The sequence below is a fragment of the Fusarium solani genome (genome assembly GCF_023522795.1).
Source record: "Fusarium solani strain SB1 chromosome Unknown bctg00000001, whole genome shotgun sequence".
Lineage (NCBI taxonomy): Eukaryota > Fungi > Ascomycota > Sordariomycetes > Hypocreales > Nectriaceae > Fusarium > Fusarium solani.
The window spans coordinates 3,532,959-3,557,994 of NW_027072156.1; the positions used below are offsets into that span (position 1 = coordinate 3,532,959).

The 25,036-nt window shown below is 54.7% G+C and overlaps 6 protein-coding genes across 6 annotated transcripts; 4 read left to right on the plus strand and 2 right to left on the minus strand.

Annotated features, from left to right (window-relative positions):
* Nucleotides 1-780: 780 nt before the first annotated feature.
* On the plus strand, nucleotides 781-1,666 carry MRS44_003196 (uncharacterized protein; the record flags this gene model as incomplete). The annotated part of the gene is made up of 3 exons (XM_046275311.2): nucleotides 781-1,080; nucleotides 1,131-1,320; nucleotides 1,377-1,666. 3 exons carry the CDS (start codon nucleotides 781-783, stop codon nucleotides 1,664-1,666), a joined length of 780 nt encoding a protein of 259 aa, XP_046137303.1.
* Nucleotides 1,667-3,116: 1,450 nt separating this feature from the next.
* Nucleotides 3,117-7,671, plus strand: MRS44_003197 (uncharacterized protein; the record flags this gene model as incomplete). The annotated part of the gene is made up of 4 exons (XM_065623126.1): nucleotides 3,117-3,131; nucleotides 3,186-3,335; nucleotides 3,390-7,160; nucleotides 7,213-7,671. The coding sequence occupies 4 exons, from the start codon at nucleotides 3,117-3,119 to the stop codon at nucleotides 7,669-7,671; spliced, it is 4,395 nt and encodes a 1,464-aa protein (XP_065479198.1).
* An 894-nt stretch (nucleotides 7,672-8,565) lies between these two features.
* MRS44_003198 (uncharacterized protein) lies at nucleotides 8,566-10,801 on the plus strand (the record flags this gene model as incomplete). The annotated part of the gene is made up of 8 exons (XM_046275313.2): nucleotides 8,566-8,599; nucleotides 8,678-8,766; nucleotides 8,851-8,993; nucleotides 9,051-9,197; nucleotides 9,255-9,676; nucleotides 9,724-9,760; nucleotides 9,807-9,921; nucleotides 9,971-10,801. The coding sequence occupies 8 exons, from the start codon at nucleotides 8,566-8,568 to the stop codon at nucleotides 10,799-10,801; spliced, it is 1,818 nt and encodes a 605-aa protein (XP_046137306.1).
* A 9,062-nt stretch (nucleotides 10,802-19,863) lies between these two features.
* MRS44_003199 (uncharacterized protein) lies at nucleotides 19,864-22,165 on the plus strand (the record flags this gene model as incomplete). The annotated part of the gene is made up of 6 exons (XM_065623127.1): nucleotides 19,864-19,960; nucleotides 20,016-20,115; nucleotides 20,167-21,273; nucleotides 21,351-21,671; nucleotides 21,722-21,805; nucleotides 21,862-22,165. 6 exons carry the CDS (start codon nucleotides 19,864-19,866, stop codon nucleotides 22,163-22,165), a joined length of 2,013 nt encoding a protein of 670 aa, XP_065479199.1.
* A 494-nt stretch (nucleotides 22,166-22,659) lies between these two features.
* On the minus strand, nucleotides 22,660-23,665 carry MRS44_003200 (uncharacterized protein; the record flags this gene model as incomplete). The annotated part of the gene is made up of 3 exons (XM_046283878.2): nucleotides 22,660-23,199; nucleotides 23,255-23,343; nucleotides 23,392-23,665. 3 exons carry the CDS (start codon nucleotides 23,663-23,665, stop codon nucleotides 22,660-22,662), a joined length of 903 nt encoding a protein of 300 aa, XP_046137309.1.
* Nucleotides 23,666-24,000: 335 nt separating this feature from the next.
* Nucleotides 24,001-25,009, minus strand: MRS44_003201 (uncharacterized protein; the record flags this gene model as incomplete). The annotated part of the gene is made up of 2 exons (XM_046280801.1): nucleotides 24,001-24,649; nucleotides 24,702-25,009. 2 exons carry the CDS (start codon nucleotides 25,007-25,009, stop codon nucleotides 24,001-24,003), a joined length of 957 nt encoding a protein of 318 aa, XP_046137310.1.
* Between the last annotated feature and the right edge of the window lie 27 nt (nucleotides 25,010-25,036).

Below are 25,036 nucleotides of genomic sequence, written 5' to 3' on the forward strand. Positions count from 1 at the left end.
GGCTATTTTCGAGTTTGCATTGAACTGATTGAATTGAATTGAGGGCGGTTAGGGGGGTCACGTGCCTTGGAACCGTACCCGATTAAGTCACAATGACTCAGCTGAGTCTTGGTCATGTGATCGGTCACGTGGTCATCCTCGGCCGCGCGACCGTCGCAAAACACCAAGAAGGCACCATTGACGAGGCGTCACCAAATTCTATATCTCAGATTGGAATAATTCAATCAATCCGCATATATGCGATTGAATCATTGAATTGAAAAATACCCCGACTTGAATTGGATTGATTTGAATTGAACTGGGTTGACTGAATTGAGCGCAGCCTTGGCCTTGCGATATCGGCCAACTTGACATTTTGCCGTTCACCATAATGGTTGGCTCATGATGAGAGAAGGATACGGAACTCTCACTTGAAGCGTGTATCCAGTATCGGGATTCATAGCATTCATTCTCGCTTTAGGAAAGCCATTCACTTTTAATGACTGCGGAGATGGAGCCTAGCTTGCAGGGCTCATTACAGCCATTTCAGTCAGGTTTGGAAACCTCCCTCTCACTCAAAGAAACGACCATTAGCAACACGCATTTAATTACTTCAATTCCAGTATTCACATGAATTTTTCAAGTCCTGCAAGACAAAGTGAGAGCCATCTAAGCTCATTGACATCATGGACATGTAGCACAACGATCTGAAAACGCCAATACCCCACCTTGTCTGCAACTTTTTGCTGAGCAGATTGTTACTTGACTCACCTCAAGTTGTAGACGCCTTCAAGCTTCAACATGACACGCTTCCGTCCTTGTATCGACCTCCACGCCGGTCAGGTCAAGCAGATTGTCGGTGGAACTCTCGATAGTTCTTCGTCGGCCCTGCAGACAAACTTCGTCTCGCAACACCCTCCGGCTCACTTCGCCCAGCTGTACCGGGACAATGGGCTCTCAGGAGCCCACGTCATCATGCTAGGCCCAGGCAACGAAGGCCCGGCAAAGGAGGCCCTTCAAGCTTGGCCAGGTGGTCTTCAAGTTGGAGGCGGTATCAACGACAAGAATGCAAAGGAGTGGATGGATGCAGGCGCGGAAAAGGTACGCCATCAGACCGATTCGCACGGGAGGAATAGCTGCTCACCCGACAGGTCATCATCACGTCCTATCTGTTTCCGGAGGGCCGCTTTAGTCAGGCAAGACTGGATGCGGTCCTGGAGGCGCTCGGCGGTGACAAGAGCAAGTTGGTCATTGACCTGAGCTGCCGTCGTCGTGGCGAGGATTCTTGGTTTGTGGCCATGAACAAATGGCAGACAATCACTGACATGGAAGTCAATCAAGGTATGTCTAGATTATGTCTAGATACATGTCTCAAAACATTGGCTCACCAGAGACAGAATCCATCAAGGCTCTGGAACCGTACTGCGCCGAGTTTCTGATCCACGCCGCCGACAACGAGGGTCTCCAGAAGGGAATCGACGAGAAGCTTGTGGAGCGGCTCGCCCAGTGGTGCACTATTCCGGTGACCTATGCCGGCGGTGGTCGACACCTCGAAGACCTAGAGGCCGTGAAGCGGCTCAGCAACGGCAAGGTGGATCTCACAATCGGGAGCGCATTGGACTGCTTTGGGGGTTCAGGGGTCAAGTTTGACGATTGCGTCGAGTGGAACAAGAGGCAAGGGAATTAAGGGAAAACAGCAAATCATTTATAGGCAACCTCGACGATTGTCATTCACAAAGCCTCCACAGCAGGGCGTTGAAAGGTCTCGGGCGCGAGGCCGATAATGCGACCAGCTTTGACGGCCGCATAAATACGACAATAAAAGTGCCAGCGAGCCAATGCAGGGTCTCTGCAACCTCCAATCTCGAGCCAGAGAATTTATATAAAATGTTCATGCGAAACCACATCAGAGTCTGGCGTCCAGTCACGAGGATGCTTTAGCTGCAGCAACACTGCTGATAGACGAGCCCGCCACAGAAACCCGCTTAAACATGGTAGGACCGAGTTTTACAATCCAGCGTGCGAGAGAAACAAACATTGATCCAAAGAAGCGAGGCGTGTAGGGTGTGACGGTGTGGATATTGTTTGTCTGGGCCACACCCATGCCGGCAAAGAAGAGTCTAGTGCCGAGATGACCTCAACTGGCGCTCGGGAAGATCGAGATGCAAGACATGGCAAAGGCATCGTCTAAGACTAGCGGAGCCATCCATTGAGGAGTGGGGGATCTCGAGGTTTCTCAAGTTCCGGCAAGCTGGGAGAGAAATGGAGTGTATGTGTGTGATGCGAATGTGGGCACAAGATCAGGTCCGGTCCCATCAACATCAGACTCGCTCCCAACAAGACCCGGTATAACGCAGTAAGCTTTCTGCATCTCCATGGGTGACTCAAAAGTAAACGTCATGATGAGGAAGCTTAATTGGGCAACAACAACAAGTGTAAACACTGCGTAGCTGCCCATGACCAAGGATCATGCCAGAATGGCCAACCAATAGGCCTGCCAGCGCGGCGGCTGGATGCGTTGCTGCCATGGCGACTACGGGGCCTGTGTAGCGCGCAGCCCAGTACCGCTGCGACGTTGGCTTTGGCGGAGGGCAGCTCTCTGCAGCGCCTGGAGGGGAGCCGCTGCAGCAGGGGCGGGGTAGGCCTTTTAGCATCCTGGCGCATTGTAACAGAAAGATTAGCGTCTCCAACGTCCGACTCTAGCTCGCCTCTTGCATCTGTTGCCCCAGCGACGCCTTCCGCACACAGCCCGTGTTTGTTTTCTTGTCGTCCAATCAGCGCACTCTCCTGCCTGGCTCGACACCACTTCCCTTAAACACATCAACTCGCCATAGCACTCTCCCACCTGCGCATTTCTTGACAGCAACATATCGCTGATATTCAGTTGTGTCGAGTCGGTCGTCGAGCCTTTGAGAGAGCCGTCGTCTGTTGACCTACACCAAGGGCGTGTTTCCTTCTTCAACAAACCGACCCCGTGTCGCCTTACTTACCTTGCCTTCATTCTCCCACCTGGGCAGCTTCACGCCGAGTCGCGACATTCCCACCCTCTACATTTCTTTGTTTGTATTCCTCTCCGCATACCAATGCGTTGATAGTCCGCCACCAACACGACAAGACCATCAACCAACTGGTTTAGCATGGCCACTGAACAGGTATGTTGGTCCGCGCCACTCGCCCTTCTTTGTCTCTGACCAAAACATGCACAGGTGCATCCTTTGCGCATCACCAAGAACACCCCAAACACATCTCCCTCCAAGATGCCGAGTGGGATACCTCGCCCGCTGTCGGAGCTCTCGCCGACCGAGATGCGGCGAAACTCCCCCAGCTGGCACAAGCCGTCCAACGGCTCCCCCAAGGTACGTGGTAAACATGGCTCCGCATTGTTTACATCTTGCTCACACGTGGCACAGAAGTCAGGAAACCCCGATTCTTCACCATTCCAGTCATCGCCGCTTGAGTCTGTGTCGTCCCCACGACTGTTTTGGCAGAACCGCAACTCCGAAAACTTCTATGGACGAGGAGGCTCCCCATCTCCAAACCGCCGCTCTTCGATCGAGCGTCTCCAGAGAGCTTCTCGAGTCAGGAACAGCAATATTCTGGCTCTTGAGCAGAAGCAGGAATATGATCCTACTCGGATTCCTCAGATTGAAAGACCCCTCGCTAAGGTCCAAGGGAACGCTTTCGGATCGACTGGCTCATTCCGAGCTTCCGCAAACGAACGCCCATCTATCGCCCACAGCCGAAGCGAAAGCAAGACGAGCATTCCCACCATGAGCCCAACCAAATCTTCCATCCCTCAGTCTCTTGGGTCACCGAACCGCCCCCTTACCCCGAGTCGAGACCAAGTATCGCCCACAAAGTCGTCTCTCTCACATCGATACAAGAGCAGCTTCGACATGGAGACGGGCACCTGGTCTGCGGACTCACCTGGCGACGACCATGAGCTACCTCCGGGACGTTCGCTGCATCGTCATGCGAAGAGCGTGACTTTTGACGCTGCACCTCCCCAAATCAACGAATACGAGATGGCGACTCCTGACCTTTCATCCATTGGCACCAACTCTCGAGAAGGAAGTTATGAGTCTGACGATGACGATGACGACGACGTGCTCTACGACCCTGGGCACGTTGATCTTGAGGGTGACAGCTTCGATGCGTCGCTCGAGGACACGGATAAGACTCCTGTTGTCGGCCCTGACGACTGGAGAGGAGAGAGCCCCTTGGTGCACCGCGATGGACCTCGCGAATATGATGGCAGCCCCATGCCTGAAAACGCACCTTCTGTTGCATCCGCTGGCCGTCCAGCACACATCCGCACTGATTCTTGCACCTCCAGCGGAGAGCATCGGCCACTGCCACCTCTCCCCGGATTTATTAGCCACTCGCGCAACAACTCTGCCCCCTCCTCTCCCGCGTCTCCTGGACTCTCGGCAACTGCAGAGAGGATGCTTGGTGCACATAGAAATCTGCCGTCTCCCCCTCCTGCCTCTGCCACCAGCAAGTCCGACATCCACAATATTGGCAACACCAGAATGTCTCTGGAGGAGAGACTTCGACTTATGATGTTGTCTGATGACAATGACGGCAAGAGCGCCGCGGTGCAACAGCGCGAGCGACGCCTTCGTAGGGCTCATGGCCGTGAGCGACTGAGCAGCCCAATTTCCGAGCCTGAATCAACCAAGAGCATGACGGAGACCCTTGAGGGCGACGATGCTGACGCTGTTGGCGACATCTCTGCCCTGGAGGACTACCAGCTTCCTCCTCGCATCTCTCGTGATTCCATCATGCGCAAGGTCAATAATGGAAACAAGACTCCTGATCAGGACAAGGACTACATCTTCTCGTCTCCTCCTGGTTCGCGAAGCCCCAGCAGGAGCCCTGAGCGACAGATTCCTTTGGATCCTGATGTACCCATTCCATCCACCGAGGACTCTATGGACGAGCTCTCGGATGAGGAAGGGGGCAGTGTCATCATTACCCGACTTCCTGAGAATGAGATTGACTTCTATGAGGACTCCGACTTGGACTTTGACGAGGACGAGGAGCTCGAGGAGGACATGCTCCACGCACATGTGGACACTGACAGCGAGAGCCACTACTCTGAGTCTGAACCGGCGCAGCCAACTCCAACTGCTGAGGCCGAGAAGGCTGAAATGGTTGCTGAGAAGGTGACCGAGAAGGTTGTCGTTGAGGAGGTTCGAGATGAGGTCACAACTCCTCGTGCCACAACTCCTACTCTGCCCCGCGGTTTAGATGAGTCTCTACCAGACTTTAGCTCGGATGACAAGGATGCTTCATTCTCGCGAGACTTTGAGTCATACATGCTCCCTGAGCCCGAGCCAGAACCTCAAAAACAGGAAGAGCCTGCCAAAGAGGAGAAGAAGGCTGAGCCAGAGGCTCCCAAGATGGCCGATGCCCATGCTTTCCTGCAAAGACCATTCACTCCTGAGCCACTTTCGAAGCCAGAGTATGATGGCACTGGATGGGGTGAGCCCGAGGATGAGTACGAGGATGGTCCCAGCACCCCGGAGTCGGTCATCCATCATCCCGTTCCTGCCGATGTATCTGAGGATGAGGGGCCCCAGGTGAAGATCTCGCCTGCTATTCCTGAGCGTTCCGCTACCATCAAGGCAACGGGTGGCTCAAAGCTCAAGACCCGGCTCTCAAATACACCTTCTGACATTGCTTCCATGCGAGAAGCCCGCCGACAGGTCAGCATGGAGGTGCCCGACGTGCCACCGATCCCGGACAAGCATAGCAAGCGACTGTCCAAGGACATGAACAGTGGTCTCTTGGTTACCGGCGACGAGTTTATCGAACGACACCCCAGTTTCAAGAACCGCAGCTTGACGTTGGATCTTGACCTCGGACTCAGCCTCGACAAAGACTTTGAGAGAGTCATTGAGGCACAAAAGGTTGCTTTTAACGATTCCTATGTTCAACAATCCCTTCTCGACTATAACAGTCCCAGCAGACAAGCGTCTGCTACCACCAATCAACCTCAGACTAAAGAACTGAATGCTAACGTGACTTCTCGTCGTCAGCGCGGCTACCTCATGCGACAAAACACGAAGCTTGTCACCGCCAGTGACAAGGACACGGACGAGCCTCGAGGCGCCCGATCGGCCGGTAACTCACCCGTTAAGCAGGATCGTCCCATGTCGTGCATCGTCGAGCCCTGGAACAGCAAGCCGCGCCCCAGGAGTGTGCGGAAGCGCGTGGGTGGTAGTATCGGCCCCGCTCCCCCACTGCCCGGACGGGAGAGCAATGCGACAGCAGTTACCCAGGCTCCCGAGGAAGACTTTAGTCTCGAGATGGCGACGCCAGACAGCGGAGAGAGAGGCCGTCTCTTTGTCAAGGTTATGGGTGTCAAGGATCTTGATCTTCCCCTTCCAAAGAGTGAGTTGCAACCCTTGAGCATTGAAAGACTATATCTAACAGAAGCAGATGAACGTACCTGGTTCAGCCTCACTCTGGATAACGGTGTGCACTGCGTGACGACCGCATGGCTTGAGTTGGCGCGTAACGCACCCATCGGCCAGGAGTTTGAGCTTGTTGTTCCCAACGACCTTGAGTTCCAGCTGACTCTCAACGTCAAGCTTGAGAAGCCAGTTGAGCGTGCTCGACCACCACCTCCTGCAGCCAAGGTGCACAAGCACAAGACGTCAACGTTCAGCAGAGTGTTTGCGTCACCCAAGAAGCGCAAGGAGCTAGAGCTCCGTCAGCGAGAGGAAGAGGAGCGCGCTCTGCAAATGCAGAGAGAGGCACAAGTCAAGCAGCAGCGCACTGGTCCTCCCACAGCGTATGAGCTTTTGTCGCCTCTGGCTGCGGAGGACGGCAGCTTCGCTAGGGCATATGTCTGCCTCCGAGAGCACGAGAACCGATGCTTTGGCCGACCTTACATGGCTGAAGTTGCCTGCTTCAACGAGTGGGCTACAGAGGAGGCTGGATTCGCATCCAGCGTGAAGAGCAAGCGCGGCAACACGGCGGTTGTGCGTCGCGCCCCTTACAAGGTTGGCAAGCTTGAACTCCAGCTTCTGTTTGTCCCCAGACCCAAGAACGCGACGGATGAGGATATGCCCAAGAGCATGAACTCGTGCATCCGAGAACTCAAGGCTGCAGAAGAGAGAATGTCCCGCAACTGGGAGGGCCATCTGAGCCAGCAAGGTGGCGACTGCCCTGTATGTTATATATCCCGAATCCTTGTGACATTCAAAGCTAACATGAATCTAGTACTGGCGCCGTCGATATTTCAAGCTTGTTGGCACCAAGCTCACTGCTTACCATGAGGCGACCCGGCAGCCTCGAGCAACCATCAACCTGGCTAATGCCAAGCGGTTGATCGATGACCGTCGAGCGTTGACGGAGAAGGAGACAACAGGCAGGGGCGGCCGACGACGTCGCTCAGCCTTTGCGGAAGATGAAGAGGGCTACATGTTTGTTGAGGAGGGATTCCGTATCCGATTCAACAATGGTGAGCTCATCGACTTCTACGCAGACACCGCCGAAGACAAGGAAGGCTGGATGAAGGTGCTCGCGGACGTTGTCGGCCGCGACAGTCCTGAAGATGATGCCTCTGGTCCACGGGCAAGATCCAGGTGGTGCCAGCTGGTTCTTCGACGAGAAGAGCAGCTGCGCCGACGAGCATCGGGTCGCCGAGTGAACTCACGACCTAAGAGCATGTTCCTCTAAGACTATGATGCCCTGATATTGAGCGGTTACGACATGGACGAGCATGAGAAAAGGTGCTGAGCACCAAATGAAAGACGACAAGACAAGCCTGAGCCAGGAGTTCAGGACCCACAGCAGACATGCCAGACAGACCTCTCTGCTCTTCTTCGCTTCTTCTGGATGGTATACAAGGTTAGGGGATTGATTGATTGCAGCATTGTTTGTGGTATTAATTTGATGAAGTATGCACAGTCCGAGTTAGTTTGGAGTCAGGCGAGCTGTGTTTGGCCTTGGATGAGGATGGAAAGGGGGAGCATGGAGCCGTTTATGCACTTACAGGCGTCGGCAGGGATCAGGTTTCTTTTTTATTGTGTTTTACTGGTTCGTTGTTTTTTTGGGAGACACCCGGCGACTGCGCGTCTAGGAATTTCTGTTTGTAACATGAGGATTATAATGAATGTCTTAGAACGAAGAGAATGAGCAAAAGTGTTTGTGTCTACCAACAGTTGATGATCGAGCTTGGGGTGAGCACGTGACTCAAGAACAAGATGTCCCTTGGCACATTCCTCATGCGAGCAATCCATGGGTGAAGAGTGACTCGATCCACTTTGGGCTTGGAGTGGGGAGCTCGCCGAGGCGCAGCGTGATTTACAGTGGCTCAACCCTGGAATACGACACCTACTACGTAGTACCCAGCCTGTAGCTTAGGTACCCGGACCCTCTGTGCTGCACAGGCATACCCACCTACCTACTACGTACGTACAAAGCTGAGCTGCCATCTTACATACAACCTACAACCAACCTACGGCATCTTTTGCCCAAGTTGAAGCTCCCTCGTGAAACGACGCCGACTCTCGCTGCGCTTGCGTTCCCATCTCATCACCTACTCGACCGACCCCTCCTCCGTCTTCCATCATGGCTGGCCGTTTTGTGCGGGCTTCCAAGTACCGTACGTGCCGTGAATCGAGGCGCAAACTCGCATAGGTTGCGTTGCGCCAAACATCCGCATGCTGACGCCGCTCGCCAGGACACGTCTTTGGCAAGTCGACGAGAAAGGAATTCTGCTACGACAACATCCACATCAGCCGCAATGCTTGGGACACAAACTTGGTCAAGGTGCGTCTTTGCGCGCGCCCGTGAAGCGCTGCTGCCATCCATGGTTCCACCGGCTGATATAGGGGTGGTTGGGAATCACTATAGGTCAACCCCGAGTATCTCTCAGTCAATTGGGATGCATCTGGCGGCGGCGCATTCGCCGTCATCCCCCTGAGCGAGCGAGGAAAGGTGCCCGACCAGATCCCGCTGTTTCGCGGACATACCGCTTCTGTTCTCGACACGGATTGGTATGCCTTTTCTCCCCTGAGCTCGACCCCCGGACGAGGATGCTGACGTAGTCCGAGGAACCCTTTCAACGACAACATCATCGCGTCTGCGTCGGAAGATGGCAAGGTCTTTATCTGGGAGGTCCCTCAGGGCTTTACCCTTCACACTGACGCCGAAGATATCGTCGACGTTGCGCCCGTGAGCAAGCTGGCTGGCCACTCGAGGTTCGTCCTTCTCAGCAACCCCCCGCGCAGGCACGAGATGCTAACACCCACCTCCAGAAAGGTCGGACAGGTCCTCTTCAACCCCTCGGCCGAGAACATCCTGGCGTCGGCGTCCGGCGACTTCACCGTCAAGATCTGGGACGTAGGCACGGGCCAGTCTCCCCTGGTGCTCCGGCACAACGACATCGTCCAGAGCCTGTCATGGAACGCCAGCGGCAGCATGCTCGTCACCACCTCGCGCGATAAGAAGATCCGGGTGTGGGATGTCCGACAGGAGAAGCCCGTCCACGAGGCCCCCGGCCACGGTGGCGCAAAGAACAGCCGCGCCGTCTGGATGGGCGAGCACAACCGCTTCGCCACCACCGGCTTCTCGAGGATGAGCGAGCGTCAAATAGCCCTGTGGGAGCCGGGCAGGTCTGAGCCCATTGGCGGCTTCACCATGCTGGACTCCATCTCTGGTGTCTGCATGCCTTTCTGGGGTATGTTTCTCGAGATTGTGGATGCGCCAGCTTCTAACGTTTGACAGATGACGGTTCAAACTGCCTGTACCTTGCTGGCAAGGGGTAAGTGCTGTTATGTACTCTCTGAGAGCGCTTCTAACAAATTCAGTGACGGCAACATTCGATACTTCGAATATGAGAACGACAAGTTCGAGTTCCTCAGCGAGTACAAGTCTGGTGACCCTCAGCGCGGCATTGCCTTTATGCCCCGACGAGGCATCAACGTAGGTTTCTCCTTCATAGCTATACTCTTACACTTCTCACTCTCAATAGGTGCACGACAACGAGGTCATGAGAGCTTACAAGACGGTCAACGACTCTTACGTTGAGCCCATCTCCTTCACCGTGCCTCGACGCGCCGAGACCTTCCAGGCCGACATCTTCCCTCCCGCCACTGGCATTCACCCTGCTGCCAGCGCCAAGGAGTGGTTCGATGGCAAGACTGCCATCCCTAACAAGATTGACCTCGAGAGTATCTATGAGGGTGGTGCCCCCAAGGAGATTGCCTCTGACTACAAGCCCCCTGCTGCCGCTCCCGCCCCCGTGGCTGAGAAGCCCGCTCCCAAGAAGGAGGAGCCTAAGAAGGAGGAGCCCAAGCCTGCTCCCGTTGTCCGATCCCCTCCCCCTACCATGAACGAGCAGAAGGGCTCCATCTCCGCCATGGCCTCCAAGTACCAGGACAACGAGGAGGAAGAGGACGACGAGGACGAGACCTCGAGCTTTGAGGAGGTCTCGCGCCCTGCTCAGCGTCACGCCGCCCCCGTGGCCAAGTTCGTCCCTCCCGCTCAGGCTCCCGCCACCACCACTCCCGCTGCCGCCGCGAAGCCAGCCTCCCCGATCAAGTCCCCCGTCTCCTCGGCCCCGGCCTCCCGCACCGTGTCATCCTCTGCTGCTCCTGCACCCAGCAGCGGCGGTGATAGCTCGCTCGCCGAGATCAAGTCCCTCCTCGAGGGCCAGACCAAGCTCATCAGCGCCCAGAGCCAGCAGATCGGCCTCCTGGCTGCCGAGGTTGAGGCGCTCAAGCGCAAGGTCAGCTCGGGCTCTCAGGACCAGAGCGAGCGCATCCGCCAGCTTGAGCTCGAGCTCGAGGAGGCTAGGTCCTGAGCCCAGGAACTGCCAATTTTTCTGCCGACTTGTTGAGCGGCTTGGAGATTTATGATGTTGGGTGGATTGTTGTAGCGAATATATGTATATAGGGTGTTCAAAAGGCTGCGTTTTGATGTCCCCATTGGAGTATCTCCCGTACTTTCCGTGATTGTTTCAGCTCTTATGCGATTTCATGATATACCCTCGAGTCCTTGTTATCCCTTTCATATGGCAAACTATCGGTAGACTTGACGACGTGAGCATTTGAATTAATCATGTTCATATATCCGCAAGGTTGAACTCTCGGACTCGAGCCAATTTGTAGTTGCCTTGCCTGGGGCTTCACGGGCGAGAGCGTTCTTATATCTATTATCTGATATACGGGGCAATGGGAGTCGAGAATTGCTTCGTTTCCCCGCGAAACTTGTCGCACAATGTCTCAACCCACACCGCGACTGTTTGACAACTACCGACGCTAATCCTCATTTTTTTCTTTTCATGACAGCTGAGTGTCACTTTTACAGGCAGTGCACTTTCGAGTTGTAAAGACATAACTCGGTACCAAGGTCACGGGACAGGAGGCAGGTACCGTTGGCTCTTGTGACGTTTGGATGTGAATGGATCTCTTGAGCCGAGCTTGTTTGTGGCTGAATTCAATTACTGTCCCTTCGGTAATTACACGGCTTCTTCTTTTTAAATGTGCCACTGACTAGCAAGTTCATCTCAAGTCGTTGTTGGTTTTAACTATTGACGTGATGGAGGGTTGTTAGTTGTCCTTCAATCTGTTACCAACTAACAACCTTACTTCCAACGTCTGTCCGATTTAACTACATAGCACAACAAAGTCAAATAACAAAGCCCCAGATCGACACAGGTCATTTAAAAAGCGTCCACAGAGCTACAAAGAGATAGGTAAAATGCCATTTCATTGCTAAAGTAACCACCATTCGTTGTGTTGAGTCGATGGTGAATATCTCATCTCGCTACCCTACACCACTGACTAAAACAACATCCCGTACATGATTTCGTCAACATCTGTCGCCATTATTCCAACATGATAGAGATCCATCTTGATCCAGCATGACTACCCCCTCATGTTCCATCCAGTGTAACAGTAGCCGCGCTTTGGCACGCTCATGTCCCATCATGCGCTCCACCGTCGTGACTCTCACCGTCAACAGCCTGCCATCTAGCGGCCGACCATACACTACTGCAGGAACCTTTGCCGATAGATACAACCTTGCGAGTAAAGTTATTACCGGTGAGTGATGCTAAAATGTCTATCTCTGTCTGTTACACCACGGCTACGCGCCTGGCCCTTGCCATGGGCCTCTCCCACTCGGAGAATTCTCTCTATGCGGGCAAGCCCTATGAAACACGCCCCGTCAACCTCTCAGCGAAGCACACACTGTGGACGTAGATCAACCCTCGAGAGCTGAATCGCGAATACCCACATCCATCAAGTAGACAAGCTTGCTGGCCTTCGAGTCCATCCCACCCCCGCCCCCTCTCTTGACACTCCTCCAAGTGGCGACCCAGTCCAGCAACGAGGCGATGTGTGACGGACCTGCCGCCGTCGGGCAGGCAGCCAGTCGGGGCAAGCAGGGTTGTGGGTTTACCGCTGGCAAGTCTTATGCCTGGCACCGGGGATGCTTGTTTGAGGAAGCTCTGCAAGTTGACCTGTTTCACAATAAGGGGGTCTCAATGGAACGTGCGGTCCAGACTCGGATCCGTCCTTGGATCGAGAAAGACTCCCGGACGCTTGACAATGCAGCTGCAGCGGGGTGGTCGAGCTAGATCACGATAGAGTGGCGCTGAAAAACAAGATGGCGAAGGCGTGCCGAGAAGGGTCCTGGTCGACGGTCACGATGCCCTCTTGTCGCCCCTCCGACGACGCAACTGTCCCGGAGACGGGCATCTAGACCTGGAACTGCTAGATCTCGGCACGGAGACAGGTGGCGATCAAACACCAGAGTCATAGCATCGTGTTTGAGATATCTCGTTCGCTTGAGCGAGGTTACACTCAGATATCCAAAAGACTCCATTTTGGGAGAACAGGCTCCTGAAAAGGGCGCTCGGGGACAGGAATAGCCAAGCCGGCGGAGCTATCCAGACCTTGCTGGCCTCACTAGCTCAACGTCAAGGGAGCATCTGCAAGTTGAGAGCGCCCCGTCACTCGCCACTAGGCTCAGCTGCGTAAGGAGGAGACCCTCACAACCCACAATCAGGGCTCACCTGGACGCCGAGGCACGAGTCAAGGGAAGGGAAGGGGAGAACTGGAAGGCACCGTGCCTTGCTGCGCCATCGACGGGTCGTATCTGCAAGGTCGAGCGGAATGTCAACCGGATCGTAACCCCCTGATACCCCAGAAACAAACCTGGAGGCGAGAAGTTTGATAGCCGGTTGAGTAAAGTGCTTGCTTCAAGATCTTCTGGAAGAACCTGTGGCTGGGTCTTGGACGTTTCAGCTCCTGGGAGCTGGGAGCAGGGGGTTATCTCGCGGTTTCGGCCTCTGCATGACATGAATGGGACAGGCCCTGAGCAAGATGTGATTATCTGTCGGACCGGCTGTAACCGACTTCAGTGTTGGAGATCAGGAGAGGACAACAGTTGAATCTGTTGGCCCGAGAGATTCCGAGAAGAGGGAGAGTTGTGACGAAAACTCTAGCAAAAACTGACGAGTTCACCAGCCACTCCCTCGCAGGAAAAGAAACTTCTTTCCCTTTGGTGAGTACCTGCAGTAGTGGCAGAGCGTAACGGTGGTGGTGGCAACGACGGCCGAGGACAATGCCGTTGTTTCGATCTCGGGCTCGTGCTTGGCCTGTTTCAGGTTGTTAGTCTGTTCTACCGTTGAGATAACCCAAGCAAGATCCGACGCTAGATGGGCAAAAAAATCTCGGGCTGGGGCAGCAGCAGCAACAGCAGCAGGGCAAGAGAAACCTAGAACTGACCTCGGCCAGAGCGCCGGGTTGTCACAGTTCCGTAGCGGTTCATCCCCAGCCTCACGGGACCCAGCAATGGAGATGCTAGTGAGCTGTCTCTGGCTCCTCCCGCAGCGAGTCAAGCGCCAGCCCGGTATAAGCTCGAGCTCGGTCTGGAGTAGATGGGTGATATTCGGGCCCTTTCTGGAGCCCCCTGACTAAAGTCGCCAGTTAGCGCTGCGTGTGCGAGGGGTGTCGTTGATATCCATCTCTCATCAACTTGATCACTCTCTCACTTAATCCATGACGATGTGATTCCGCGGTGAGCAAAGCAAGGCAAGGCAAAGCAACCCTGGTGAGAAGCGATCCACCGCCGGAAACACAGCCCGATCGGCGACCGCTTACACCTTGGTCATGGCTGTCGTGACGGGATGCTATTTCTGGCTCAGGTTGATTTGATGATGGGATGGGATGGGATGGGATGGCAAGAGGTTGGAGAGTGAGCGAGAGCCAAGGTGAGAAGGCATGAAGATGAAAGTTGGTGTGGGAACCTGAGGCAGCCAATCAGCAGCCCGAGACACGGCTCAAACTGGGCCACTTTTGCGGGCCTAGGAGGGGCCCCTCGCTACAGAAACGCTGCGTATCGCCGACAGGGAAGCTCTTCAGGAATGTGATTGGATGTCTCAAGATGCTCAACCTAAATTTGGGCACACACCAGCTTCTGAAACGCCAGCGTTGAAGCGTTGTGGCGGCCCGTTGACAAGGTTCTTTTCTTTCTCTCTGGAGCAGATGGGGAATAGGAATTCAGGCAGAGAGGACGAGGATGAGGGCGAGGCCCAGTTGCTGTCACCGCTGGAGGTGGCATTGGTGGGCTAGACGCCAGCCAGATCTGAGCTGTGTCAGATGAGACGAGACCAGAGATGCCGATCCAAAAGTTCAACGGCGTGTGCCGGACTTGAACCCAGGCTAGGGCTTCGACCACGTTGGAACCGAGTCGTGCGTGTCTCTAGCAGCGACTCTCTCTGTCTAGACGGCTTGACAGATGCAGAGACAAACCCTCACAGAGACATAAACCCACCCGGCCCGCAACGGCGCGAATCATGCCTCTCTCACGTGCGAGTCGAGTCGTCGGGTCGCTTCCATCTTCCCAAGTGCAATTTTAAAATTGCTCAGGGGCAATGCAGATGGTGTCGCAGCCGATGCTACCATGCCCTGACCACATGCAAACCCATCCCGTTTGTCTCTGGCTCCCTTTTGCCGCCGACCAGGAAATCTGGTTCCTGGATCGCGAGCTTCTTTTTGGCGGATGTGATATCGTGAGAAATTCGAGTCAATGAGGCTGGCCAAGAAGCGGGGGAGTGAAAGGATGTGATCAGCAAACTGCACACTGCAGGATATCGACTCTCGCTATTCACTCATTCATTGTCCCACATTGCTGCAGGCCCCAGAGGAGGAAAAAAAGGTTCCAATAACCAGCATGTGATGACGCCAACGGCTCTCTCCCTTGGATGCCGGCAGGCCGTTATTGGCTTTTCTCCCACCGTGTGCCATGCTCTCATCTGCAACCTGATCGAGTGTGTTGTGATCTCCCATTGTCTTGCAACCAACGCCACAGTATTACGGACATGTTTTGTCAAATCCTTCTCGTGTGTCTGGCTGGCATGGATTGGATTTGAGTGGCTTGCTCACAGAGTCAGAGTCATCCATGACTTGTCGTCGTCTTTCCAGCAGAGGGAGGGAAATCCACGTCTGGACATTTCCCAACCCTTGACCGGCTGGTGTGCATCCAAGGTACTGGTCCACAAAACCATCACCTCCCATCCAATCGATGCCATGCCCGGGAAGCCTGCAATGCCATTGATTCGACATCATGTCGACAGAGCCGAGCAGCCCAACCACTCACTGGGCTGGCAGAACCCAGGATATCCAGTGAAATGCTGCTGGGTGCTGGGAACCGGGAGCCTGAAAGGGTGTGAGGGTTTCAGAAGCCCAGCATTGTTAGCGCACCAGCGTCGAAACGAGCACGAGGTTTCTGATGCAGTCCTGCGGGCGCGTTTCATCTTGATGAGGGACCCCTTCCCCCGTGTCGACACAGCCTCCCGCAGGGATGCGCGTGCCAGTCATCCTGTTTCTGTCGGCCTTTTGATGGAGGAATCTTCAAAGCCCATCCCTGTCCTGCAGCGAAGCACCTTCAACAACTGGCTCACCCGCCACATCAGCCATCATGGGGACCAAATCAAAAGTCGGCATCGAGACGTGTCCTTCTGCTGCTGGCCCAAGGTAATTTCAGAGGCTGGGCTGTCATCGTCAACGCGTCCGTAGAATAGACAGAGGGATAGTACGTACGGCACGGCACACACGGTGGAAACCACGCTCCGAGGGATCGCCAAACACCGTGGGGGATTGTTTGTCAAGCCTGGGTTGCCCTGGTCTCTCATCCATGGGTGCATCTCCCCGCTGGTCGGCTTTAGAATGCGTTTACCACCTTCTAGCCCGGCTAGTGGCTTGTCCATGGCCTGATTCCCTCCATGATGCCCCATGTCGACTTACGTCGGGCATCCGAGTTGGGAAGTCCTTTTACCGACTGAGTCGCGACTCTCTGGGACATGATCTGAAGAGCCGTTTATCTGGCAATGTCTGGAAGAAACGTGGGAGCAGAGTCACTTCCAAGACACCCACACCTGGCTGGCCGTTGCTCGATTTTCTCCACATGGATTCTTGTATAACCCAACTAGCGCAGCCGAACAAGAGTCAATGCTTCGTCGTTCGCACAAGCCTTTGTGAATAAACCCTTTATGTCGTGCATATGCAGTCGCAATGGCTGACTGATTCATCTCTGAGCATGTCAAACTTGAACCAGATGCTTCATCATTTAGTTATGCTCGTGCCGCAGGGAGAACAGACCCTCCTCCATCTCCGCCTGGACCTCACCTCAACCGAGAGATAATTTGAGCTTGTGCTAGGTAATCAAACACCCGCATACATGGTCTGCGAGATCCAGAGACATTGCTTATCCCCCTTTTCTCGACCGACGCGACCTCTCTCAAGGGGCAGCTTAACCCGACTTCTATTGCTTGCGTTGTCACCATACTAATACGGACTGCTCATGTTGTAATAAGACAAGAGCAACATCCGTAGTGGAGTTGCCCAGCGACGGCAGAGACACCGTGACGTTGGGGGAGGCCACGCGAGGTCCGGTAGCCTCCAGCTCTTAGCTGTAACCTTGATCTCCAACCCGCATTTCGCGGTATGTTGTTGATTCCGAGCCTGACCAGCTGGAAATGCGTCAAGATTGCGAGCTCGTGGCCCGGCAAAAGCCACCTTGTCTTGTTGGTATCTGCGGGAAACTTTGACCTCTTTGATCTGATGAGAGAAGGCGGCGTCTAGGATTGGCCGACGACGCTAACAAGTCCAATGGCTTCGTTCTTGCAGACTAGCATTGGTTTGCCAATCTCGTATACTCCACTCCCCCCAGTCTTAATCTTTGGCACGGTCGATGCGAGAAATGGCCGGTTGAGAAGCCGATGTATTGAGAAGTGGGTATGTTTCTTTGAGCCAACTTGAGCGCTCACGGCGGGTTGTGCGGTGTTCAGAAGAGGAGTTGTGTTGTTCGATGCTGGGCAATATGGGATCTCTCCCCGTCGATTAGATGGCCATGCGCCGCCTGCCTTATTTTGCACACACACTCCCTTCAACAGCTCCTACTGGCCCCGGCGTTTGGACAATATGCAGCGGCCTGGAGATTGGCCTAGATTGGCCCTGGGAATCTTGGAGCTAGGCTTCAGAGTGGTCTCTGGATCCAATTATTGGGCTGAGACAGGCGGCACGATGCGGCCAGCCCATGAACCACTTCTGGTTCAGGTTTCAGACGACATGCTTTGTCATTTTTGGAATCTGCTCTGTCAGTCCTCATCCCCTCGACCGTCTCCATCGTTGTAATGACTGAGAGACATCGATCAACAACAGCAAAGAAAATGGCAGCCCCAAGTTGCTAGACAGCAGATGCAACTCTGGATTTGTTTCCGCCATCCTTGTCGACCCCGTCGGCCCCAAACCCATTCAGTCAGTCTCGTCCGACACAGAAGGGAGTGTGGGTTGTTGAAGCAGGGGTGTGGCACCAGCTCTCTCAATGTCGTACCTGGTAATAAGGGGAGCCAATGACGAACCCCCTGGTTTGGTGTTGTTGACATCCACCTCGATTGATCCATCGTGTGCCGCCGGGGAAGTCTTGTTTCTGTGCTATCCTGGTTTGTGTGCTCGGTCATCAGCGAAGAACCCAGCAAAGCCACCCAAGATTTGCCTCGACGCCTTCCGCCTACCGACATACCGGCGATATTAAACACTCGGGTGCCTCCACCGGCCCACGCGCCCCAGCGCCGATTCCCAAGCCCAGGTCGTGGTCTCCGGGCATGGGAATTTGTGCAGAGGCACTACTGGAGGCACAAAAAGGATGACATTAGAGCCAGACACGTTGGGGCACGAGCGTCTTGTCGACGGCCCCAAAGAAACAACAAGCTCATGGCGTCGTACTGTATGGCGCCGGCACTGTACCTAGCTTGCTGGTGTTTTGTTGTTGTCGGCCATGCCATGGGCATTACCCTCCCTGGCCAAAAGCAAGGCGGCCCAGTTTTTGCATGACCAGGGGCTCTATCATCCGGACAAAGAGGAGATCAATGCTAGCGGTATAAGTGCGGACGAGAGGGAGGGACTGAATTAATGACATGGGAGGGAGGGCTATAGCAAGCAGCAGCTCTCGATGGAAATCTAGTGGTGGGTGGAGAGGCGCGGCATGGCATGGCAGCAAGCAAGCGTGATGATCCAAGTTGGCGGGCGCGGCCTGGCCTCCATGGTGGAGGTGGAGGAGAACAAAAGAGGACTGTCCGAGTTCGCACTGTGCTTTGTTATGCCCCAGACAGACGATACGCCCCAGCTAGGTATCCCTCATTGGCACGATGGGGACTTCTCTGGCTCAGGCCCGCCGCTCCCGCTGCTGACGACCAAGCCCTCCTCCACCTGGCAAACTGAGCGGTACTTGCGGTACCTCCCCCTCCACCCTCCATCCCACCTCACTCCCCTAAAAAGCACCGTGCGTGGTATGTGGCTGCTCTTCTGTTCCCGCCCTCGGTCGCAACCTCCGTCGTTCGCCCTTTGGCGCGTGCTCGAGGTGGTAGTAATCCAATCCATCCATCCAGCCCAGTCCAGCCTATCCAATCCCAACCCACCCGGGCAGGTGCGCCTGGGCTTGCACTAAAGGTACCTTGCCTTATCCTCTCGCTCCCACTCCCAGTCCAGTCTCTCCCTCTCGCCCTCTATTACCTGCTCCCGTCCGCGCGCGACGCTCCCACCACCAACAACTCATTAAACCCCCGTGTATCCTCGCCCGCCCGTTCGGATTTCCTCTCTGAAATCTCTTCTCTGTCGTTTTGTTTTCTCTTCATTTTTTTCTCTCCCTTCCTCCCCCCTCGCTCCACATCCTCCGCGGCCCCATTCCGGAGTCGCCCTCAGACTTATTGTTTCTCTTCCCTTTCAACAGAAGCCTCCTCCCCCCTCGACGCTCCAGGTTCATCTTCAACGCGACTCCTCGCCGTCAGCCGTCCTTCGTTTCTCTTACACCATCACGAGGTCGCTGCTCGCTTTGATGAACATTGCTCTTCGGCTCTGTTGATCCTTTTTATTCATTTCTTGTTTCTCCTGTTCGCTTACAGCTTTAATCCGGCTTCGATCCCTCGTTTCGCGCGAAACAACGGCTTCGATCCCCCACCATCGCCTGAACGCCTTGACGGTTGCTCCCTCGACGCCTCCCAGCTTCGTTCGCTAGACGTAGTAGCTGGGTCTTGAATCGCATTGCGCAGCGGTTCCATTATTCCGGGCTGGTCTCGAATTTTGGTCAAGACGCATCATCTCAATCATCTTTATTTCCACTCGGATCTAGGCTGCGCCAGACCATCTCCTTCCACAATCGCCATCAATCGACACACTCATCTCATCACATCTTGCTTGTCGACAACAGCTTCTCAACTTGCGATCCAATTGAACTGCACCGAATCGCTTCGACAACCTTCCCGGGCCTTTGAGCGCCAACGACACGACTGGCCGCGCGGTCACGTCATCCCAGACATCTCTTCCAAGACAGCACAGGATGTATTCACAACATTCAGCCATGGCTCCTCAGAAGCCTGAGACGTTCATGTTGAGCACTGAGGCTCAGCAAGCTCTGCCTCATGATGCTCAGGTCGCGCTGCAGCAGGTTGACAACCGTGAGTCTGGCTGCTACTAAATTGCCTCAGTCACACGAGCTGACTCTGTCCTCAGTGAAATACTTCCTCATCTCCGCTCCCGTCGATTGGCAGCCCGACCAGTACATTCGCCGATTTCTTTTGCCAACAGGCGAATATGTGTCCTGTGTTCTCTGGTAGGTGGCTGAGAATTCGGGCGCTTCGGCCGGGTGACTAACTGCGCGCAGGAACAACCTGTTTCACATCTCCGGCACCGACATTGTGCGATGCTTGTCTTTTCGATTCCAGGCATTTGGCCGCCCCGTGAAGAATTCCAAGAAGTTCGAGGAAGGCATCTTTTCTGACCTCCGAAACCTCAAGTCAGGAACCGATGCCTCTCTGGAAGAGCCCAAGAGCGCCTTCCTTGACTTCCTCTACAAGAACAACTGCATCCGAACCCAAAAGAAGCAAAAGGTCTTCTACTGGTACAGCGTGCCACATGATCGCCTCTTCCTTGACGCGCTGGAGCGCGACTTGAAGCGCGAGAAGATGGGTCAGGAAGCCACCACTGTCGCCGTCAGCGAGCCCGCACTCTCGTTCCAATACGACTCGTCTCAGTCGCTCTATGAGCAGCTGACCAAGGCCCAGCAAGCCAACTCATCTTCCTTCAGCGCCCAACAAGCTTCTTTTTCTCAGGCTCAGTCCACGTCCCCAGTGATGAGGGCGATGGACTCGATGCCTCCCCCGACAATGATGCCCCAATCCATGCCCCCTTTGGCGGAGGGGATGGACGCAATGGTACCATATGGGACGATGGCGGTCGCCAATCCGATGACCCAGCCCGTCCCCGTCAAGAGGGAACCTGATTTCACCCGTGTCCAGTACAACCAAAACGGTGTCCCCATCTCGCAGGGTCACCAGCGACACGCCTCCATGCCCGCTTATGGTCTTGAGTACTCGCCAGCCCCTTCTTTCGTCTCCTCCCAATACGAAGACTACAGCAACCGAGGGATCTCCTTCGAACCCATCACGCCTCCCCAGCAGGCGCTGGGCATCTCTGCTGAGCCTGCGTACATCGCCAACGAGGAGACTGGCTTGTACTCTGCCATCCCTGACCACATGGCCGGCATGGGTGGCCTCAACGGTATGGTCCAGCTGCCCCCTTCAAACCTGGCTGGACCTCAGTTCTCTCGTCCCTATGGTACAAACAACGTCTACTCTGTGATCGAAGGTTCGCCGACATATAAGCAGAGAAGACGGCGTTCATCCATCCCCCCAACTATGTCGGCAATTCCTACCCCGGCTGCTTCGGCCCCAGCAGCCACTCACACCCACAGACCCTCTGAGCTTCGCCGGTCTGTTTCCGCCTCCGTTGGACCCGTCGCCGAGGGCGATGAGTCGGCGGACAACTCCCCCCTGGTCTTTCCTACAGTGCCTCAGCAGTCTCGGTCAACAGCCAGCACCACAGGGACATGTCCCGACACGGCACCCCCCTGTCCACTGTTGAAGGCAGCCCCGTGGCTAACCCCATGGGAATGCACCAGCAAGAGTTCCCCCACCTGGCCAGTGAGGAGCTTCCCAGCGAAGGTTCTATGAGCGAGCAGCGAAGATCTGTCCCCGCCCCTAGCGGTGGTGTTGTCCGTCGCGCCCGTTCCGCCACCGTCATGGAGGTCGGACCCTACCCTCAGAAGTCTCACTCCTGCCCCATCCCCACTTGCGGCCGTCTCTTCAAGCGCCTAGAGCATCTTAAGCGGTAGGCATTACTGTCCTGTATTATCCAAGCCATTCTAATTGATCAACTAGACATGTGCGCACTCACACCCAGGAGAGGCCCTATATCTGCCCTCACTGCAGCAAGGCATTCTCTCGATCAGACAACCTGGCACAGTATGCTCCCTTGCTCTTAAATCCCACTTGGCTACCCAGACTAACATCCTCTTTAGACACAAGCGCACTCACGGTCGGGAAGACGGCACCGAAGGTCCTCTCAACCTTTCTGGTGAGGAGGATGAGGACTTCTCTGGCGAGGACCACCTCGGTTCACTAGAGGAGGCCTCACCACACTCCGATAGTGCCTACGTTACCGGCTCTCTCAACGCTGTTGCCAACCGCTCGACTCCACCATTGAGCAGCACAGCTGCACCCACAACCATGGCACCCACACAACCGTTCAACAGCCTTGAAACTCTTAGCATGCCCATGACCATCAGCCAGCCGGCAGCTATCAATGCTAGCGGTATGATGTAACGGTTGACTGACGTACGAATTTGTCATTTCATTTGCACCTGGGTTATGACTACAAGGGACTTATGGCTTTACTCATGGGTCGAATTTGCAATGGGTATTCTTTCGTCCTACGCTGGACTTTCCTTTGTCTTTACATTTCATTTATTCTCATTTTATTTTCGGTTCAAAGCGCTCATCCGGAGGTTAAAAGATGAGAACCTGATAGATTTATGCTCGGATGGCCTGAGGGAAAAGCTCCTGTCTGAGGGCATTGAGCGACATGAAGGAGAACAGTGTTGCATTGAGACGGGATGTGAAGAGGACGCAACCTGTATATATATGGTTGCTATCCTTTCTTGAGAGGGACAAAATGTCTCGACATCAGACTTGAGAACATGTGTTCTTGACCAGACATGGTCGAATGTACAGCACATTAGAGAGAGAGAACTATGTTTGTGCAATTTGACTCTATAATCCTGCACCCGAAGCCTGTGATAAGACGACCCGGCCCATGTCTACCTTCTTCCCCTTCGGCCAAATGCATCTCTGCTCCCTTCAATACCCCTGATGTCTCTGTCGCTGAGTCGCAACTCGGCTCCCTTGAGCCTACCCACACCAGGACGGTCCACACCAAAGCCCCTTTTCCTCTCCCGGCGCCCTTTCTTGCCTGTTTCGCGCTCGAGGATGACTCCGTTCTCTTTGGCTTCTCTCCTTCGCTTTGCCTCGCGTGCACCCGCCGCGGCAACGATACCCTTGCGCATGTTCATGGGCATTTTCTCCTGCTTGTGGATAGAAATCTTGGACCCCAGGGCCTGGATGCGCAGATCGGTTGCCTTGTTGCGGGTGCGACCGGCGTCGAATGCCTTGGCCGCAACAGCATGTCCTGCACCGTTGATGGCCGGGGCGAGGAGATGGGATTCAGCGAGGAGTCGGCGGAGTTCGAGATCTTGGGCTAGGAGAGAAGGGGCATCTTCGGGGAGTGTAGATGAGGAGGAGGCTGCGGGCGCTGTCGACGGTTCGGTTTTGCGAGAAGTTTGGTCTGGGGGACGTGATGACTGAGGAGATGTGTTAGATGAGAGGAATGAACAGATAGGGAGGCTGAATAATTACCATAAAGGCTTTGAGCTCTCGTTTTGACATTGTTGTCGGCTTGGGTGGCTGTGCGCCTGAGTGGTCTACGACCTCTATCGTTGAAACTTCTGCTTGATGTTAACCATCTGTCGCCATGGCTGCTTTGCGAGACTCACCCTCTTCCTCCTCGCTTTGCTCATCATCCGAGAGACCACCCCATTCATTGTCGTCATTGGATCCTTCTTCTTCATCGTCATCCTCCTCATCGCTGTCTACGCTGGTTCCGTCCTCATCTTCGTTGTCGCGCTTCGTAGCTTTTGACTTGGACTCGACATCTGCGCCAGGTAGCGGAGCGAATTGTGCTTCGAAATGCCGGCGGAAAATGGCAGCGGCGTCTTCCTTGGAGATTGAGGGCTCGGAGCGAGCTTTGCGCTTGCCTAGCACGGCCATGTTGGGCAAGGTCTGTTGGTTGCGGATTGGTGAAAGAAGAGGCTGGATGGGTGTCGACATGGAAATTTTTGGGTGGTGCTTCTCAGCCTTGCAAGGCTGCCCCACCATAGATACGATAACGTCTTGGACATCAAGACAGACGCTCATAGAAGCTATAGGAGAAGAAGACGATTTATGGCCTGATCTATTCGTATCCTGATGGTAAAAACCAAGTCTGTTATACATATGTGCTTTTCTTGGGAAGCTTAGACCTTAAGTGAAGCCATCCATCCCTATGGTACATGACATGACCCATGGTATCATTATCCCCAACGCCAGTAATGCTGAACAAAAACTTAGGCCTTCCCGGCCAATCTTGCCCTTCTTGACTCCTCGTCTCTCCGGGCCTCGCTCTTTGCCAAAAAGTCTTCTCTGGCCATGTACGAGTCCTTAGACTTGCCCGCCAGTTCGAGCTCGTCCTTGATGCCCTCCTTGTCTACGTAGCCGGCCCAGTCCATGCGACTCTTTTCCACCACGTTGAGCTTCTTGGCCTGAGCTTCCTTGCCCGCCTTGATTCGCGCGGCCATGCCGAGGTTGAGGTCTGCTCGTTGAGGCAGAATATCGATTCGGGGCTCGAAAGCTGATCGAAAGGCCTTTCTCGGGGCTTGCTTTGTTGAGCTATCTGTGGGTGCCTCGGGGTCTTGCGATGTAAGATAGAGCTTGGCTTCGGCCGAGTCGCGCGGGACGAGCTTCTCCTCAGTGTGTACCCGACCGGCAAAGTTATATGTGCGCTTGATTCGTATCATGGTTGAAGGATCATCGGCGGCGGAAGAATCGGCTGTTGGTTGACCATTTTCACCCTGTTTCTCTGCATCTTTGGTGTCCGCATTCGAGCTATCGGCCTTGCTCCCAGCAGTAGAGGTTCCAGAAATCATCTGCGCCCAGAGGGCATCGACATCGACGGTGACGGGCTCGTTGTTCGTAGCATATTTGCGCTCTTCTTTCCTGTGCCAATGTTAGCAAATCCTGTCTTCCGGCCTCTGAAAAGCACCCTTACTCTGCCGCCCGCTGCCTTCGAGTCTTGATTAAGCCACCTTCTCCCCCTTCATCTTCGTCGCCGTTGGCCCCCTTCCCTTTTGTCCTTTTGCGTCGCTTCTCTCCTCTTTTTATGATGGCCTCGTCGCCCGAGTTATCATAGCCCGCCTCGTCGGCCTCTTGCCTATTTGCAGGTCGCTTTAGTCTGTCGTCGCCGTCTTCGGAGCCAGAATGGTCGGAAGCTTGGTCGGGCGCAGCATCTGGGGCGAAGTCGGAGTCCTCAGAGGAAGCATATTGCTCGCCCTCGTCTAGAATTGGATCTGGTGGCATTTTGACGTGATGGTGAAGAAGGAACCG